The sequence below is a fragment of the Arachis hypogaea genome, chromosome 19, assembly GCF_003086295.3.
Source record: "Arachis hypogaea cultivar Tifrunner chromosome 19, arahy.Tifrunner.gnm2.J5K5, whole genome shotgun sequence".
NCBI classification, from domain to species: Eukaryota; Viridiplantae; Streptophyta; class Magnoliopsida; order Fabales; family Fabaceae; genus Arachis; species Arachis hypogaea.
Genome location: NC_092054.1, coordinates 135388063 through 135408710, shown reverse-complemented (window position 1 = coordinate 135408710; position 20648 = coordinate 135388063). Strand labels below are relative to the sequence as shown.

The 20648-nt window shown below is 34.3% G+C and overlaps 3 protein-coding genes across 4 annotated transcripts; 1 reads left to right on the top strand and 2 right to left on the bottom strand.

The window, feature by feature from the left end:
* Positions 1-924: 924 nt before the first annotated feature.
* On the bottom strand, positions 925-6744 carry LOC112777540 (uncharacterized). 2 transcript variants are annotated; one of them, XM_025821940.3, is made up of 5 exons: positions 6467-6744; positions 3624-3839; positions 2981-3176; positions 1506-2213; positions 925-1357 (listed from the first exon to the last, which is right to left on the bottom strand). In XM_025821940.3, exons 2-5 carry the CDS (start codon positions 3782-3784, stop codon positions 1166-1168), a joined length of 1257 nt encoding a protein of 418 aa, XP_025677725.1. In that variant the 5' UTR covers positions 3785-3839; positions 6467-6744; the 3' UTR covers positions 925-1165. The 2 variants fall into 2 exon arrangements, with proteins under 2 accessions (XP_025677725.1, XP_072083886.1); XM_072227785.1 differs by lacking the exon at positions 6467-6744 and having other exon boundaries at positions 3624-4267.
* Positions 6745-10731: 3987 nt separating this feature from the next.
* On the bottom strand, positions 10732-15022 carry LOC112775092 (chaperonin CPN60-2, mitochondrial). Its single transcript, XM_025818560.2, has 18 exons — positions 14787-15022; positions 14615-14639; positions 14389-14520; positions 14044-14203; positions 13675-13850; positions 13479-13574; positions 13239-13343; positions 13059-13145; positions 12882-12971; positions 12710-12790; positions 12553-12621; positions 12320-12397; positions 12125-12220; positions 11918-12017; positions 11726-11829; positions 11405-11510; positions 11215-11293; positions 10732-11118 (listed from the first exon to the last, which is right to left on the bottom strand). Exons 1-18 carry the CDS (start codon positions 14822-14824, stop codon positions 10998-11000), a joined length of 1743 nt encoding a protein of 580 aa, XP_025674345.1. The 5' UTR covers positions 14825-15022; the 3' UTR covers positions 10732-10997.
* A 323-nt stretch (positions 15023-15345) lies between these two features.
* Positions 15346-20051, top strand: LOC112775093 (chaperonin CPN60-2, mitochondrial). The gene is made up of 18 exons (XM_025818561.3): positions 15346-15524; positions 15720-15744; positions 15840-15971; positions 16587-16746; positions 16929-17104; positions 17207-17302; positions 17433-17537; positions 17620-17706; positions 17802-17891; positions 17989-18069; positions 18166-18234; positions 18395-18472; positions 18585-18680; positions 18783-18882; positions 18967-19070; positions 19292-19397; positions 19500-19578; positions 19676-20051. Exons 1-18 carry the CDS (start codon positions 15487-15489, stop codon positions 19794-19796), a joined length of 1743 nt encoding a protein of 580 aa, XP_025674346.1. The 5' UTR covers positions 15346-15486; the 3' UTR covers positions 19797-20051.
* Positions 20052-20648: the final 597 nt, after the last annotated feature.

Below are 20648 nucleotides of genomic sequence, written 5' to 3'. Positions count from 1 at the left end.
TCAAATTCTAAGAATTTTAAATTAATAAAGGCTATAATTAACTAATTCATTAATATGTTAATTATGAATTGCGTGACTTAACCTTATCTTTGTTTTTTAATCAAACTTAAATAAGCCCTATACGTTAATTAAATTTACACCTGCTAACATTTGTTTTTCTTTTTTATTGTCTGCTCCATTTTGATATTATTGAGTTTTATATAAAAAAGCCTATGTAACTTTTTTTGGACAATCTAAAGTTTTTGTTTATTGTTTTTTTTCAAACCAAAACCTAAACCCTTGTTACAAACAATAATCATTAAATGGCAAATTTCTTAAAAGAATTATTCTTCACATACAAGTTATTTATACATACAAGTTTATACAAGTCATTTATATTGTATTATTTAAAAATTTTTGGTGTATATATATTAATAAATTTTGTATAATTCAAACTCTTCCTTTTCTTTCTTACATTATAAAAGTAAATTTTATTGAATTATGATTAACTTGTATAAACTTGTATGCCAAAAAAACTTGTATGTGTAGTAAGTCTCTTCTTAAAATACCATTGCGGCAAGAAGGGTAATACCACTTTCCTTATACTACATGTAAAGACACCATTCGCAAATTAAAACTTGGCTATGGTAAATCACCCTATGTTGTACCACCAGAGAAGTCCCCTTATTAAAGTACATGTAAGATGGTTATTTGTATTATTTGATTTAATAATTGAGATCAATTAAGTATAAACATTACCAGTGTAAAAAAAATTATTTTCTATTTATAATTATAAGTTTTAAGATATTATTTTTTAATCTAAAATTTTTTGAAAATTAATTTGGATATTTACCTTGGAAACAACCGTCCAATGCTTGTCTCTAAAGCTGCGTTTGTTTTTGCAGACAAGACAAGACATGATACTGAAACAGAGACAATAGAATGGAGACATTAAAAAATATTTTTTGAGTATTGTATTTGGATACGATGTACAAGACACTAATGTAAAAGATCAAAATGGAACTGCTATTTTCCACCTGGCTTCAAGTTAAAGAAATCAAGCATTGGCATCTTCATTTGCTTAAGCCACTGCCATAAAGCAATAAATGAAATAATTTTGCCATTAAGTTGCACAAACACCAGTGTTACAACTTATAAGCATTCATATACTTATAAACTACTGTAATCAAGTGCCGATGTTAGGTGCACGGACTGACACTGGTGCACCAAGAGAGTATCTCCACTGATCACAAGCTGAGCATTTGTCCAACTTCACACTGTTTTCCAGCGTACAGAATTTACAAGACCAAGTACTGTATTTGGTGGCAAAATCTTTCGGCTGTTGTGTGCCACACAACTCACATAATGGAGCTAATGTCTGCAGTGGTTCAACATTATTCACATGCATTAGAGAAAGGCCACAACACAATCATTGTAAGAGTAAACTCGCCAAAAATGTTTATTGTACTTTGTGACAAACTGAAAAAAGGTTTGAAAAGAATAAAGCACTATGTTTTGATACTTACTTTATTTAACAGAGTGCACATTGAGCACTCCCACATTGCAAATTCTTCAGAATGAGATGTATTATTATCACCAGAAAGTGGAGTGGAGGAGCTTGGAATATTTGCAGAAGTAGATCCTATCCGCGAATTTGACTCAGAATGTGAAATGCTTTCTAATCCACCAACACCCCTTCCTTGAGTCACAGTGCATTGTTCAATGATAGATCCAATCTGTGGTGCATCCGTAGTCAAATCAACATATTTAGGGGTACTAGACGAGCAATCCAGTAAACTTGAATCCATGACACGACTCCTTTTCTGAGATTTCAGATCCAAAGGTAGAGAAGGATTGTCTCGAAGTCTTGAGCTACCCACATTTTTACCCTTGCGCTCAATATTCTCAGCAGGTTCAAAGTTAAAATCTTCATGATCTGAAGCTTCACAGGTTTGAGAACCACACCATATGTCATCCTGTAATCTCCTTTCTGCAGCCATTGCAGCCGCTTGCACTGGAGAAAGTGCCTTCATTATAACACTATCACCTCCAAGACGGTTAGGTCCAGAGGGAAGGAGTGATCCCAATCGCGATCTCTTTTCTGCAGCTGCAAGTGCTGTTTTACGGAGTGATGAAAGGGATGGCTGCCGGGAATGACCACCTAAGCGCCTTCCTGGAAGGTCAAACCCCTCTCCCGAGCCAGTTACTCCATTGGACATCAGCTCTTCACATTCCTGTATATGATCATTAACATGGATTACATTATAGATGCAAGGCAAGGACTAGAAGAATAATAGCAACTCAATAAGAAAGACATAGATTACTACATAGAATTCATAGCAACAGGGAATAAATGTTTCAACTTTGCAGGAACTTTTATAATCAATACTACTATTTATAAGACTTGTTTGCTACTACTAAAGCTGTAAAGCAATACATCAAAAGTGAAAGTATAGAGAGGATTCTGCAAGTATATTGCTACCTGCAGAGTCTAGCACATCTAGTGGTTGGAGGAAAGTTGCAAGAGAGATAACATTGTGTTCCCCATCTTTTTCATTTTCTTTATATTACTATTATTTTTTATTATTAAGTTGGGAGCTAAGGTAATAAAAATGCTCAATGATCAATGGAGCCTTAATATTATAACAATCTAGGTCTCACATATTACAAACATAGTTATAGCTAAATAAGAACATTATTAGATTAAACAACAAAAACAATGACACGAACAAAATCTAACGGTGAATGTTATTTGCATGTACTATAAAAGAATGACAGGAACAAATTGAAGGAGTTCAAGGCTAATGTCCTTTAGTATAACAAAGAAACTTAAGGCTTAAACAAGAAAAATATCAGATAAAAGTTACTCTTGAATGAAATGTAATACATAAATTCCCAACACCAATGTGATTGTATAAAACAACGAAAGTGTTCTTTTTAAGAATCTAGTATAACAATCCACATGCATGAACAATTAAAAGAGGAAGGGAACAAATAGAACCTTTCTAAGTTCATCCCAAAGCTTGTAGAAGTTGGCATTATGAGGACCATGGGCATTATGGCAAAGCTCATGAAGCATCGTATCCAAAACTTGATCAAATGGGTAGAAGTCCAAATCCCTGTTCGGTCTGCGCAATCGCAACTTCACATGTATACCAGCTCCAACATTCAACCCCAAAAGTCGCGGATTGTTTGGGCTACAATCATTTTGGCAAGTTCTTCAATAATCTCACAAAAAGAAAAGAGCAAAACAGACTCACTCATCAAGTAAAAAATAAAAAATTCAGTTTCATTCCCCTGCCCAAAGCCCCAAACTGAAAAGCCATGCTGCATTTAAGCGAATGCAGCATTGAAGAAACTGCATAAGGGGCAGAACCAATGTTTCTACTCAAAATATTCTGTTAAAGTTCTAGTTGTTAGAAATCGGAACCCCAATAAATTTTAGTAAAATCAACAAATCACAAAAGAACCATAAAAGAAAAAGTAAGCAAAATATCTGATTAAAAATGCGGTTTTTTCCTCCCCTCTTACCGCCATTGCTTGGATCATTCTTTTTCCATTGCTGCATTACCCGTTCAAAAAAACCATAAGAGAAGTGAATGACACTAAAAGCAAAATCAAATGAAAAACAATAGTTGAATTACCAGAATTCAGAGAGAACCTTGACCCTCCATTTGTGCTTGCGCATAATGGGCTGGACCTGTTTGGCGATCTTCTCCAACATCTTGGTGGCTTCTTCTTGCAACGGCTTCCTCTTCAGAGCGTTGATTTCCCAAACCTTGTGGAGATCGCCAACGTTGTTCATGGTTCCCAAAATCCTAAAAATTCCCCCTCAGAATTGTGGAATGCGCTACTGCGAACTGGGTGAACAGAAAAACCGTTAGGATTGGTTTTCAAAGAATTCTAATTAAGTTTTGATTTTGGTTAAAGCTTTCGGCAACCATGCCTGAGAGAGGGTCAAGGATTTCTCCAACAAAATATTTACAAATTGATCCCAATATAAGAACTAAAAGTATTGATAATTATTCATATGAGAATACTTAGATAATTTGAGTTGATATTAAACTATTTAAAATAATATATATTAACATTTAAATTAATATTCAGTTAAATCCCAAAACAATTATGTATCTTGACATCTAAGTAACTGTTAAAAATAAAATAAAACAGAAAAACACCAAAAACTAAGCAGAATACATCGCCGGCGATGGTGGAGGGATCCTCCGCATTCTATAGTTAGAACCGAACCATCAATCGAATTAATCGGATTACTGGGTCACCCCGGACCACCGATTTAACATGTGAATCATTATTTGAATGAGCTAATCCGATCACAATTAAATTTTGGTAGAAATTTAGGTATAATTAACTTTATGTGAAATTGATAACTAAAAAGATGATAATTTTAACAATTTTCAACTATAAACTTCACTTAAAATTAACTGCACATGAGTTTTCACCTTAAATAAATATAAAAAAATTATATATTTTCACTAGTTACCAATTAATTACGAACGAAACTAGTTACACCTAATTTTCACAATAAAAATTCTAGAATCCTCAGCAGATTCAATTCAATTTAAAGGTCCATTTTTCATCTCAGCAGAAAAGAAAAGATTATCACATAATAGTACCTAACACACTAAATTCACATCATACAATTTTGTATTTTTATTCTTCTTTTTTTCTTATTCTCCTCTCATTTTTAACTAAAACCATAATCCTCCATTGATCAACTTTCCTAAACAAATGAAATGGTCTCTCAATACCTCTTAATCAATGGGCCATGGTCCTAACAAATGATTTTATTGTTCTCCTTTAAACATGTTTATACATGATTTTACCACCTTTACTACAGTAATTTAGAATATTCTCATTCATAATCTTATCTTTTCTTGTACAACCAAAACTCCTACATTGCAACAATTTTATATTCGCAAAACTATCTTATGCTCTTATTGGCACTTCACCACCCGACATCTAGTATAATGAAGTATGGCTCGTCACAGCACTTTAGCACCCAAAAGTTATTAATTTTTTCTACACCAATCTTCCCTGTGTAGATCAAAATTGCCATGAGCTGAATCTCTATTAGGCATCAGAATATAGTATTAGCAATTAAATATTATAGGTCCAATTACAGGAAGACCACTGAACCCCAGATTAAGGGCAAGGCCAAGAGAACTTCTCCCTTAAACTTATAGGATGGAACTAGACTCCTAACCAAACCTGTCCAAATTGATTGTCTAAATTTCACTGTTTTGGTTGGCTCTCATGCCTACTCTCTATGCTTCCTTATTTAAGCCCTTAGTATCTAATCAATTGAATTTATTATTTGATCAAGAGGGTAATCTTTTTGGTTGGTCATGTACCTAAAAGAAGGTCCTCATCACACATTAACAACAACAACAACAACAAAGTCTGATCCAACTAAGGTGAGTTGGATACATAGACCACTCAAACACAAATACACAATCTGCTCAATAAAAGGACTTAGCATTTTACTATAAAATTTTCAGAAGGTCCTTCATAATAGTATTTCCTTTTTTTTTCTTTTTATATGTATAATAGTCTTCCTTCATTATTAATTGGACAATCTTCTATCCAATTGACTTTTCTCACTAGAGCCTAAAATCAAGTTCCCTACTGATCCCGTCAAGCCACACACATAACACCCTTGCAAGATTTCAAGTGGTGTTTATTTTAGGTTTAATAACTTTATTAGTTCCTATAATTTAACTAAATTTTCAATTAGATCCTTATAGTTTAAAAGTTTGTAAGTATGTCTCCATACTAGATAAAAAAATTGAATTAGGTCCTTACTATGATTAAAATAGTAGGGTTTCGTGATGGAACTCAAACATCAATTATGTGTGTTACCATCAATTACATTACTAAAGCATTTGTTGCACCTAATTATTCGACAACTGTGTCCACAAAAAGTCTGAGACTTATATTTAAGCATTATTTTCAGTTCATGAAGAAGAAAAGATCTTTGCTCATATCCGGAAACAGGGCTACTTGAAGAACCACCAAAGCTAACTATAGAAATCATCCAAATCAATCACATGAAGAAAGTAGAAGACAGATAATTCATTTAAGAAACCAGAACAGAAATATAACACAAGATGCAAACATCATATAGCTTGTATTTTTATTCGTCTTTTTTTTTTCTTATTCTCCTCTCCTTTTTCAATTTTCATGTAACATTATTCTGCCATAACCTATAACCTTTCACCCACAGAGAAAACCTTCTCTTGTGACCAAAAAGGAGTCCCAGAACAAAGTTTTAGAAAGAACTCACAGCAAAAAGAAACGTTTTTTTCACTTCCTTTGTTTTGCAGTCATGGTTCCTTCGTTCTTATATCTAAAATATATACATCTCTCAAACACCTTTCTGATTCTTCTTATACATCTTTACCAACATCAATCGAATAATTATCAACAAATTAAAGAACAAATAAAAACGAAAGAAAAAAATGCTCACCAGATTAACCCGAGCACGAGCAGCCGGCTGATTCAGGAGGAGCAGAGGCAGACGGCCAACCCGATCACAGAGACGGCGGAGTAGAGGACGACGACCGGAATAAGGAAGCAGGAGATGTGGCAGAAGACGAAACAGAGGTGAGGCCGTGAGGATGGGCGGCTGCAGTGACGGAAGAGAGACTCAGAATGAGAGATTGGGTTGAGAGTGTGACTGCTCAGGGAGGGATGTAGTTACTCCGTTCACACTTCACACAATACAAGAATGAAGAGGGGGAGACATCTGGGGTTGGCGGGATTTTGAAATTTTATGTTAGGTGAAAACTCGAGTTAATACTTAAAATGACCCCTGAAATTTGACCTCCGACGCAATTTAGTCCTTAAATTTTTAATTGACTCAAATTGTACCCTGAAATTTTGACTCGTGCCTCAATTTGGTCCTTCCGACGTTTTCGTCACCGGAAAGCTGACTTGGCAATTTTAAATGACACGTGGTACTGTAACGGTTAGATGACATGGCCAAAATTTTCAAGGCATCAATTTAACCCCTCACAATTTAAACATAAAACCTAGAGCAACCCCAATTTTCCCAAATCGTAATAGTTAATGTGTGTCCTAAGTACACATGATAAATTTATTATTAAAAAATTTTAAATATTTTCATTTAATAAATATAAAATAAATACATGAAAATTTTAAATTTTTTCATTTTTTCAATAAAAAATTTATTAATTTATAAACTTAACATGTCTCTTTAAGACACAAAATAGATAAACTTTTATTTTTATTAGTAACAAATAATATTTATATTTAACATACTATCTATACATTTGTTCTAAAATTTTAAAAGAATCTTTGAAAAATTATTTAAAAATCACATAAAAAAACTAAAATTCGATCTCTTGCAAAATGAAAGAGAAAGAATGCAGATTTCTGTAGCTCACTCTTGACATCATACTGCTACATATAATTTGGACTTCAATTTCATTTTGCGGGAAGCTTTCACAAAGTGAACATGTGTATTTTGATATCTCTTTTTCATTATGTGTATTTTAGGAATTAAATATTTTAAATATTTATTAAAATGAAAAATCCGAATATCATGTTATGAAGTACCATTAACATGGAAGACGAAACAGCGTGGGTTCAATCAGGTACTACTCTCGGAGAACTCTACTACGCAATTGCGAATAAAAGCAAGGTTCATGGCTTCCCTGCTGGGAGTTGCGCTACAATTGGCATTGGAAGACACTTGAGTGGAGGTGGATTTGACACCATCTTTAGGAAATATGGCCTAGCAGCTGATAAGAACAATGGAAAAAGATCTGTTTTGGGCCATAAGGGGTAGAGGAGGTTCAAGCTTTGCTGTTATCACAGCATGGAAGATCAAGCTTGTCCAAGTTCCATCAACAGTTACCATCTTTGAGGTTTCAAAGAATCTTGATGATGGTGGTTCTGAGATTTTCACAAAGTGGCAAACGGTTGCTCCAAAGCTTTCTGTAGAACTCTTTGGGGAAATTGGGGTTGCTCTAGATTTTATGTTCAAATTGTGGAGGGTTAAATTGATACCCTGAAAATTTTGGCCATGTCATCTAAGTGTTACAGTGCCACGTGTCATTTAAAATTGCCAAGTCAGCTTTCCGGTGACGGAAAACGTCGGAAGGGCTAAATTGAGGCACGGGTTAAAATTTCAGGGTACAATTTGAGTCAATTAAAAATTTAAGGGCTAAATTGCATCGGAGGTCAAATTTCAGGGGCTATTTTGAGTATTAACTCGTGAAAACTCAGCTAACTTCGTGTGGTAGCCTAGGAAGCACCGATACGACACGCGATACGGATACGACACAACACGGATACGCCGACACGTTCTTTTTATAAAAAATTGGATACGACACGTTTAGGATACGTTGTGAATTAAAATTTAAATAATATATTAAATTAATAAAATATTATATTATAAATATAAGAGGAAATATAGTTGCATAAAAAAGTCTAAAAATTATGCAATTATTAAAAAAAAAAAAATTTTAATCTATTCTTGCCATTTCGCTAATAGAAAATGTATCAATTTCTTCTCCTCCAAGTCCATCATCCGTAAATACCACAGCTTCTATGTTTGGTTTATCTAAAGATAAATACGAAACCTCACTCAGATCTGGACTATTGTCATCAACTCTGCTTCTATTAATTATTTTATTTTTAAATTTAAGTTTTGATTTGTTTTTATTTTAAAATATTTTAAAATTAAAAAAAATCGGTTAATTGGGCCATAAAATCACAAAATCGAGTCGGACTCGTTCGGATTCGTGACAGTTTCACCAAAATTCTGCACCACAAGAAGACACGTCACCGATACGCTCGTTTGAAGTATCCGTCGAGTGTCGGTGTCGGATTCGTGTCCGACACGGATACGCCGGCACCATAGGAGAATCCGTGCTTCATAGGTGGTAGCTAAAAATGGTTAGACGATAATTTGATTAAATTTGTCAAATTATTTATAATCAATTTTATATAAAGTTAATTGCACTTGAATTTTCATCTTAATAATTAATAGAGTATATATTCAAAATCTAAAATAGATTTTTAAATAATTTTTGTGGGACATTTTCGTGTCAAAAAATTTTTATTACATTGAAATTTTTAAATTTTATATAGTTTTTGTTTGGATACTAAAAAATTGTTAAATAATACTACATATCTAAAATTTTTTGTTAATCAAATTCAATCAAATTGGTTTAACATAACAAAAATAAGTTATGATTAACATTATTCCAACTCTTATTGTTTAATTTAGTTAGACTTGATTAATAAAAAAATTTGAGTGTGTAGTATTACTCTAAATTCTTATAAAAAAAAAAACCTTTTTTAAATTTTAATATATTTGATGAAATTTTAATAATAAAAATAAAAATATTAAAAAAATTTAAAAATATCTTTTTCTAAAAATACAATTTACATTTTTTAAAAATTTTTTACATAAAAAAATATTTTTATACGAGATATCGAAAAATAACAAGGTTGGTTTGAACTATGGACCCTACTCCCCAAAGAACCATGAAAAAGTGAATGCTCTATCCATGCTTGAAATTCTTGAAAGAGACCAAAAAGAGCAAGTTTGATGGCGTTGAGGCAGCTATGGCAAGAACCAAGTTCAATTCGGACCATGATGAGGAGAAGGACAACAATACATAGAACAAAGAAAAACAAATGAGGAATATGAAGATTTAATAGTTAGGATTTTATAATTGTGTATAGACCAATTTAGATATTTTAAACAAATTTAGGACACTAATTTAAGTTAAATTTATTGTTTGTCCACGTCAACTTGTAGTAAATATCAGAGACTTACATTTTTAAGAATGAGGAGTACATTTGTTAAAAAAAAATGAAAGTGTAAAGTGTAATCTTTAATCTTTTATTGCTCTCTTTTTTCATATTTATTTTTAGTCCCACTTATAAAATTAATGGTAGAAGATCACATTTTATTCCCTCAAGTAAACAAAAATTAAAAGGATTCATTTCCTGGTAAACATATAGCATGCAACTACCAAACTAACTCCAAGTGTCATCCAGCTCTAACTAACTTCTTATCCCTCTAACTGCTATACTAACTTAACCTGTGATACACATAACTTACTAACAAGGTCACAGTATAACCTAGGGATGTCAAAGGGATGTCAATGAAGTAGGACGAGGGCGAGGGCAGGACAAGGGAGGGGAATGCCTCCCTGCTCTCAGAATTAATCCCCATCCCATTTCCCGCCATGGAGGAATAATTATCCCCATCCCCGTTTTCCGCGTTCCCCGCGAGATCCTATTCCCCATCTCCCTATGTTTAACATTCATATGAAAATTATAATAAAAAACATAAAAAAAATTAAAAAACAAACTACAAAATATTTTTACAAACACACAAACATATCTTATCCAAGATTATAAATCCAGAAATATAAATAGCAAATCATAGTCCATAAAATAAAATCTTAAACAATAAATAAGATTTTTTAATGAGTGAAATTACTAAAAAAATCCCTATATTAGAAATAAAGTAAGGGTCACTAAGTAAGTTAAAAAATTCAGAGAATTATCGGGGATGGGGCGGAGATCCCCGCGCCTGTCTCGGGAGAATTTCACTCCCCATCCCATCTCCACGGAAAAAATTTTCCACCATTGGGACCCATTCGAGGCGGTTCCCGCAAGAATCCCCACCTCCTGGAAATTTTTGACACCCCTAGTATAACCCATGAATAGACGAAAGGCAGAAGGGGCTAACCAGTGAAGGCCATCTTTCAATTGATAATTATCAGGGAAACAATGTTCCGTAAATCAAAATGTAGATGTAAAAATGGTCCCAAAGTTGGTTACCATTTCAAAACAATCATCACGTTTTCCTAACTAACATCTTCGATCTCTCACTATGAATACATGGGTGCCTTATGATAACAAAATAAGACAAAAAAGCTAAAAATTAGTGGAGCACCAGGACCATTCTTGTTCTCCAAAAGGAACCCAAATTAACAGGGAAATAGCAATTACTAATAACCCATGCCACCCATTCCCCCCATTCCACCCATGCCACCAGCCATTTGAGGAGCCTCATCTTCCTTTGGGAGTTCAGCAATAACAGCCTCAGTCGTTGTCATCAAAGAGGATACACTGCATAAAATTGTGATGAGCATGTGTATATAAAATAAACATATACACTATATCAAATAGATTTATATCCTAGGCGATTTTCTTAATATCCTTTACCTGGCGGCATCAACCAAGGCGGTTCTGATCACCTTCAATGGATCAATAATTCCGGATTTAACCATATCAACATATTCACCTGATCATTGAGGTGAGGAAAAAAAATGATGGTGGAATAAGTTAATGATCTCAGACGGGCTTATCTTTCAACCCGTAAGCAGCACTTATAAAGAAAGCAATCAACACTGACCTTTTGCTGCATCATATCCAAGATCAGGATTGTCCTGTTCCAATAGTTTTCCAACAACGACAGCACCCTCAACTCCAGCATTTGATGCAATTGTGTGGACAGGTGTCTGGATAGTTTGTCAAAACCGTTAGCATAAAGTGATCAAATAAAAGTGAAATTCATGTTTTTTTTTTTGGATTAAAAAAAGTGAAATTCATGTTAGAGCAAATTCATGCTAAATTCATCTCTTGTTTAGGGCAGCAAGTGGCGTTCGAATTGCTGTGGATGAAGAATGATACAAACCAAAAAATAAGTGCAAAAGCTGGGGAAAATAATTCAAACCTTCAAGGCATTTTGGATAATTTGTACGCCTATCTTTTGATCGAAGTTGGCAGTTGGAAGCTTATCTAATTCTTTTGATGCATAAAGAAGAGCAACACCGCCACCTGTGGGAACATAACGTATTGTAATGTAGGTCTAATTTAGGTTGTAAAATTGAGCAAATCAGCAAGTGCTATTGTGCTAATAACTTACCAGGTACTATGCCCTCCTCTACAGCAGCCTTGGTTGCATTCAAGGCATCTGTCACTCTGTCCTTCTTCTCACCAACTTCAGCCTCACTGGCTCCTCCAATCTATAAAATGCAAGTTTGTTATATTGATCTTATCATTATAGAAACTTAACAAGTTCACCAATATAATGAAATCACTCAGAAACAAGATCAACAAAAAATAAACTTACCTTAAGCACTGCAACACCCCCAGAAAGTTTGGCCAGGCGTTCCTGCAACTTTTCCTTGTCATAATCTGAAGTGCTATTTTCAATTGCTGACCTAATCTGCAAGTCGAAGCTCATTACAGAAAACAAGTCAGAAAAAGATAAGCTAGTATTAACAAAGAATGGTAAAGCCAAATTTATGAGGAAATTCACTCAGACCTGGTCACATCTTTCCTCAATTACTTTCTTGTCACCAGCACCATCAAGAATGACAGTGTCATCTTTAGAAATTGTTACCTAAAACATTAAGAACCTTAGTTGTTAACATCAACTAAAATTGACCCAAGGAAAATTTATTTTGAGTAAACACTAGTTTTAGAATGTGTGTAAATTCACCGCCAAAAAATATCATGTATATTAAATTTATATCACAAGTACAGCTAAAATGTTACCTTTTTACAGGTGCCAAGCATCTCCAAATCCACTTTTTCAAGATTCAAGCCTAGCTCTTCAGTGATAAGCTAAATGATAGAGAAATGTATCATTCAGATGTTTGTAACATAAGATTTTTAGTCTATGTTAATAATATTAGCACCACAATCCACTTACATCACCTCCCGTAAGAACAGCAAGATCCTGAAGTCCAGATTTCCTGTTTTCACCAAAACCAGGGGCTTTGATGGCACATACCTGAGGCAATCCAACAAACCCACATTAGCAAAAACAGGGATCCAATAATTGACGTAAACAACAAAAATTTAATTTATAGAATGAAACAAACCTTGATTCCAGCACGAAGTTTATTTAGAATAAGAGTTGCAAGGGCATCACTTTCCACATCTTCGGCAACAATCAACAAAGGTCTTTGTCTCTGATGACAGAAATGTCAATTGTATGAACATTTTAAAAGCCAATCCGAAAATAAATACAATTAAAAAAAGCTAATGATATTGCACACCTTTAAAGCCAACTCTAATACTTTGACTATAGCATTTATACTTGAGATTTTCTTCTCATGGATTAGAATGAGTGGATCCTCAAGTTCCTGTAGCCACAATAACACTACAATGTTACAAATAACATTAAAAAGGGCATATTTTAGTAGCTATAAAGTAAAAGAGGTATAGAGGGAACATACACATTTCTGGTTCTTCTGGTTAGTTATGAAATATGGAGAAATGTAGCCCCTATCAAGCTTCATTCCTTCAACAACTTCTAACTCGTTATACAGTGTCTTACCATCCTGGAACAATTTAAATTTAGAGCTGATCAGATGCAGAAAATTATGGACACTAAAAATTTGGAGGCTCCCCTCGTGAAGAAACTAAAATCCAAGCGAAAAAAAAAATATTTACAAGTTGGAAATAAAACAACTTACTGAGATAGTGATTACACCCTCTTTGCCAACTTTCTCCATAGCCTTTGCAATTAACTCACCAATTTCTCTTTCCCCATTAGCTGATATTGTCCCAACCTATCATCCCAAATGTAGAAATAGGTTCAATTTAATGTCAATCTTCTTGCAGCTGAGATAATATCCCATCATAAGCTCTAACAAAACCTGAAACACAAACCTGAGCTATTTCTTCAGAAGTACTAATCATCCTTGCTCTGCTTTTCAGGTTTGTCACCACAGCATCAACAGCCATATTTATACCTCGCCTCAGGTCCATTGCATTCATTCCAGCAGCAACTGACTTACACCCTTCCGTGAAAATTGCTCGAGTAAGAACTGTCGCACATGTAGTACCTGCAAAAATTCAATACATCATTATTAGGTTCTGTAACAATATTAAGATAATAACTGAACATCAGTATAGCAATTGTAACAGTATTTGGCGGTCAAACATAGAGAAACCGATTTCCAACCACCAGCGAAACCACAAAATCACACATTTCTTAAAAACAAAAGAGTAGTCAATAGTGAAGAATTAACAACTTACCATCACCAGCGACATCATTGGTTGCATTTGCAACCTGCTTTACAAGACTAGCACCTACATTTTTTACTTTATCCTTGAATTCAATGCTCTTGGCTACAGTGACACCATCTTTTGTCACTTTAGGGGCACCAAAACTTTGCTCAATCACCACATTACGCCCCTAATAACAGAAGATACTTTGCATCAACAATCAAGACCGATGAACCAATAAATCTGTTGGACTCAAATTGATATCTTCAATTCATGCTTCATTGTGGTAACCATAGATTCATATGAAAAGTTTCACTTGCTCTACCAACCTATATCAATCACAGTTCCCTGATAGAACATAAGTTATGTAATTACCTTAGGACCCATTGTAACTTTCACAGCATCAGCAAGCTCTTCAACACCCTTAAGCATCGCAGCCCGAGCCTCCACACCAAATCGAATATCCTTGGCCGCATAATTCCTGCTCCAACTCAACCTACTTCCAATCTGTATCACACAACATTAAACAATAACAATTATCAGAGGAAAAAAGGGATCATTTTTAGTCAATACATTTTCTCCATTAACGAAGATAATTCACCTGTTGACTGCTGTTCCTGGCAATCCTGCAACCAATAAAAATAACAAAAATTCAGCGACAATGATACAAAAGCAGTGAAACATTGCATCAAAGTACGACACGATACTCATACTCAAAATATGAAAAAAGAAATGAGAATATGCACAAGGAGACACTGCCATGGGTGATGTACCTGACTTTAGAGGCTAGGGAAGTGGCAAAGCGATACATGGCGGCTGATGATTGAATTGAGCAAAGAAATTGCAGAGACTAGTGGTGAAGATGAAGATTGAAGTAGGGTTGCTTTTGAAGTGGTGTGAGAAGGCTCTAGAAGAAGTAGCTACCACTACTAGGGTTTATGGGTTTATGTCTTGTGTTTTTATGAGAACTTTTTTTTATTTTTCTTCATTTTCATTTTTTTCAATATATTTATTATTTATGTCCTGTGTTTAAAGATACATAAGCTACTACCTTCCTTGTTTTGCGGCTATTTCGGATTTAGTCCCTGCATTTATAAGTTTTATCACTTTAACCCCTTTAATTTGGATAACTGAGACTGCTATGCTAAAACTCTGAAACAATAATCGTCAAGAAGACATCATCACATCAACATGGAATTCAGAAAAATAAAAAATCACTTAAAGGACTTGATAGTTGAGAACATAAAAAGAAAAATGATTATAAATTATAAATAGAATAAATAATAAATAATAAATAAATAAATAAATAATAAAAAAAACACAAAACCCTAAACCCTGCTGGTAGCTGCTGCTTCTAGAGGTTTCTGTTACCATCTCAAAAGGAAGTGTGCTCCATTGTTCATCTCAACCATTAAGCCCTTCAATTTCTCGGTGCATTTCTCAGTTTTACTTTGCTAAATTCAATCCACCACCATGTACCGCTTTGCCGCTTCTCTTGCCTCAAAAGCTAAGTAAGACACCAATGACAGTCCCTCCTTTTTCAACTCACAAAGCTTTTGAATCTTGCTAGTTGCTACATTTATGTGTTTTCTATATTCATTTCTTGAGTATTGTTCACAGATAGATCCTGCAATGTTAATTACTGTGTATATGTATTTTGATTTGATGTAATGTCTCACTGTTTTTGAATGATTATTCTGTTGCAGGATTGCTAGGAGCAGCAGTCAACAGGTGATTTTCTTTACTTTAATGGAATTTCAATTTTTTTTTCGTGATTTTTTTTTTCTTTTTTGCTGATTGGTGTTGTGTACCGTTGTGCGATACAGATTGGAAGTAGGTTGAACTGGAACAGGAACTATGCGGCAAAGGACATTAGATTCGGCGTGGAAGCTCGCGCTGTGATGCTTAAGGGTGTTGAAGAGCTTGCCGACGCTGTCAAAGTTACAATGGGTCCTAAGGTAATTTATAAGCGGATTATGTGTTTGATTGTTACAACGGGATTAGTATAGATTGGTAGAATCAGTGGAAGGGGTTTGGAATGAAACTTAAACATGTATGAATGAATGCTGATCCGGGACTTTTTATTCAATCGATATTTGTTCTCTTGCAAAGGAACTGCCTTTTGAAGTAGGAATGGAAGATATCAATTGTCGTCTCTTCATTTTATATGATTACAAGCTATGATTCATGGTCATGGATACTTCAACGTTGCTATATGTACCTATACTAATATTTGTATTATGCTCTGGATTCTTATTTGTTTTTATCTCTCTAAAGGTTTTGTTTTTATAAAGGTTTTGTTTTTATTAAATATTCTTACAATGGAAGTTCATTAGTTGAAGTATTTAAGATAAATTTGTCTAGACTACTTATTTTCTTTAATTGTATCTTTATTTCATTTTTATGTTTTTATGAATATGCCGTTAAAGTTTATCTTTTTGTACGTAGTTATAACATTTTTATTTAATGTATATTTCTGTTCTGTAACTTAAATTTATTTAAATTGTCGTATTTGTATTTATTGTTTTCAATATTCATATTGATTGTTGATATGAAGTATCTTCTGATGTTAGGGGCGTAATGTGGTGATTGAGCAAAGTTTTGGTGCCCCAAAAGTAACAAAAGACGGAGTAACAGTTGCAAAGAGCATTGAATTCAAGGATAAGGTCAAGAATATTGGTGCTAGTCTTGTGAAACAGGTTGCAAATGCAACTAATGATGTTGCTGGTGATGGTAAGTGAAGTCTTCATTCATGGTTATGCATGGATTTTTGACAGTTGGTAACTGGTTTGTCTTCATTCCTAGGACATGGCACATTTTCAAAATACTGTTACATTTCTTATGCTGATGTTGTGCAGTTATTTTGGTAATGTTGCTACTGTAACATAATAACAAGGGCCTATTCCTTTTGGCAGGAACCACATGTGCTACTGTTCTTACTCGAGCCATTTTTACGGAAGGGTGCAAGTCAGTTGCAGCTGGAATGAATGCAATGGACCTGAGGCGAGGTATAAATATGGCTGTTGATGCTGTGGTGACAAACCTGAAAAGCAGGGCAAGGATGATTAGTACTTCTGAAGAAATAGCCCAGGTTTGTGTTTCAGGTTTCGTTAGAACTTATGATGGGCATATTGTTGCAGCAGCAGCAGCTATTTTGAGACTGAACTTCCCATTTTAAAATTTATGATGATAGGTTGGGACAATATCAGCAAATGGGGAGAGAGAAATTGGTGAGCTAATTGCAAAGGCTATGGAGAAAGTTGGCAAAGAGGGTGTAATCACAATCTCAGTAAGTTTTTATATTTGCAACTTGGGAACTTTATTTTTTCTTTGGTTTCTAGTTTCTTTGTGTCTGATGGTCTTGGATATTTATGCCCATGATACTGCATCTGTTCAGCTCTAACTTTAACCTGTTTCAGGACGGCAAGACTCTGTACAATGAGTTAGAAGTTGTTGAAGGAATGAAGCTTGACAGGGGATACATATCTCCATATTTCATAACTAACCAGAAGAACCAGAAATGTGTATGTTCCCTCTCTACCTCTTTACTTTTAAGTTTATAGAATAGCCTCTTTTTAACATGTTATATGTAAATTACGACTACAGGAACTTGAGGATCCACTGATTCTAATCCATGAGAAGAAAATCTCGAGTATTAATGCTATAGTCAAAGTATTAGAGTTGGCTTTAAAGGTTAGCAACAACAATTTCCTTTTGGTATTCCTTTTTTTTTTTTTAAAGTATCAACTTTTGTAGTATGTGATTGGTTGACATTTCTTTGTTATCAGAAACAAAGACCTCTGTTGATTGTTGCAGAGGATGTGGAAAGTGATGCCCTTGCAACTCTCATTCTAAACAAGCTTCGTGCTGGAATAAAGGTTTGTTACACTAGCCGAGAGATTTACCTTTTGCGTTCAAGTCAGATTTAGGATCCTTTTATGCTTATCTTGTGTGTTATTTGTTGCATTGGCTCAGGTATGTGCCATCAAAGCACCTGGTTTTGGTGAAAATAGGAAGTCAGGCCTCCATGATCTTGCTGTTCTTACAGGAGGTGAAGTAAGTGTTCTGTTACTGAGGTTATTACTTATTACTATAAAGTAAAATCCTATGTTAAACAGCTTATGAATGATACACTTTTTATATCCCTTTTAGCTTATCACTGAAGAGCTTGGCATGAATCTTGAAAAAGTGCATTCGGAAATGCTTGGCACTTGCAAAAAGGTAACCTTTCTTTCTTGCTGGATTTGTTATATAATTTAATGGACAATAGAGTTTTGTTAGAGCATGTACACCATAATTCAGAAGCTAGTGTTTAAGCTGAAAATAAAGTCTTTGGCTTAATTTTAATTGATTTTGACAACTAAAGTTCTTAATAATCTAGGTGACAATTTCTAAAGATGATACTGTCATTCTTGATGGAGCTGGTGACAAGAAAGCAATTGAGGAAAGATGTGATCAGGTTTGAGTGGATCTCTTCTTAAATTTGGTGCTACCTTTGATGGTGTTTACATTACTCACATTGTATTTTTTTTTTTTCCTGACTTGATTCTTGTGATCTTTTCAACAAGCAGATTAGGTCAGCAATTGAAAATAGCACTTCAGATTATGACAAGGAAAAGTTGCAGGAAAGACTGGCCAAGCTTTCTGGGGGTGTTGCAGTTCTTAAGGTGGGATTATTAAGTTGATCCAGATTCTCAGTGGTCTCTTACCTGGTAACATGTTAAGGTTCTACACTGATAATATTAACATAAGAAACTTGCCTTTCACAGATTGGAGGAGCTAGTGAGGCTGAAGTTGGTGAGAAGAAGGATAGAGTGACAGATGCCTTGAATGCAACCAAGGCCGCCGTAGAGGAGGGCATAGTACCTGGTAAGTTATTAGCACTTGCAGTTGTATACTCAGTTTCACATCCTAAATCAGACCTGATATAACTACATATTATGTTCTGCACAGGTGGTGGTGTTGCTCTTCTTTATGCATCAAGTGAGTTAGATAAGCTTCCAACTGCCAACTTTGATCAAAAGATAGGTGTACAAATTATCCAAAATGCTTTAAAGGTTAGATCAACCCCAACCCCTCCCCCCCCCCCCCCCCTTTTTCTTCTCCTTTTTCTCTTTTTCTGCTGCACTTTGTCCTTAAACAAATTGCTCGTCTTTATTGTAACTTACTGTTTCGTTTGAGGCCTTCTCCTCCATTACTTTGGGATGTAGTATATTTTATCACAAGTTCCACTCTTATTTACTTGCTATACTATTAACTGAATTGAAAAACACTCCAGACTCCTGTGCACACAATTGCGACCAATGCGGGAGTTGAGGGTGCTGTTGTTGTTGGCAAACTTTTGGAACAGAACAACCCTGATCTTGGGTATGATGCAGCAAAAGGTTAGTGTTCCTTGCTTTATTTTTAATTGATGTTTACATGTCAAAAGATAAGGCCAAGCAGCATCACTGATTTTCCTATTAACTTCTTTTTCTCATGATCAGGTGAATACGTTGATATGGTTAAAGCTGGAATTATTGATCCACTGAAGGTTATTAGAACCGCCTTGGTTGACGCAGCCAGGTAAAAGATGCTAAGAAATCCGACCTGGATATAACTCTGTTTTTGTTTATGTTTAATTGTTTATTATATAATTTTGCTTATCAAAATTTTTGTGCAGTGTATCATCTTTGATGACAACAACTGAGGCTGTTGTTTCTGAACTCCCAAAGGATGACGAGGCTCCTTCAATGGCTGGTGGCATGGGTGGTATGGGTGGTATGGGTGGCATGGATTATTAGTTTGGCTTCCTTTTGATTATTAATACTTGAAAAAGAATGGTGCTTCACTAATTTATAGCCTGTGTCTTATTTGTTATCACAAAGCATCCGTGTGTATTCATAGTGAGAGATCAAATAGATAGTTAGGAAGGGTTTTTTGTTGTTGCAATGATAACAAATAAGATATTTGAGACATTTTTACAGTGTGATCTACAGAACGTTGTTTCCCTGTGAAATTGTCAATTGAAAGAGGTCTCTACTAATTTGACGGTTAAAGTTAACCCCCTTAGCTTTACATGTACTAAATAATTGTTTTTACCATGAATTTAAATAATTTGATATGTCCAAAAGTGACAAAAATTTTGTAATAATGTTTCTTCTATTCTTTTCGTATTCATCATGTTTTTGCTAATACAAATGTTCTTCCTTAGTAAAATTGATTCTTACAAAATATTTTGTATAGTCAGATTGCTTACATCTCTTCCACTAGTGTATACAATATAGGGATTTTTTTTATAAAATAAATAAATTAATTACTGATGTATGTTCTTTAAAGATATTTAGTTTTTTTTTTTTTTTGGTTAACAAGATATTTAGATTCTATTATTTATTTTATTGACAATGTCAACATGATACTTACTCATATTTTTTGTCACGGTCAACAAGTTATTTTTAGTTAGTGCAAGTATTGATTTTTAAATAAATTATTAACGTAATCTTTTCACATTAATTCTGAGAGCACACTAATAAGAAAACCAATCTCACAGGTTGAAAGGAAATATAAGGAGAGGATATCGTTAGAAAATCAACAAGAAAAGAAAAACATTTTACAGCACTTAAATTTAATGTTATACAACATAATAGGCAGCAAAA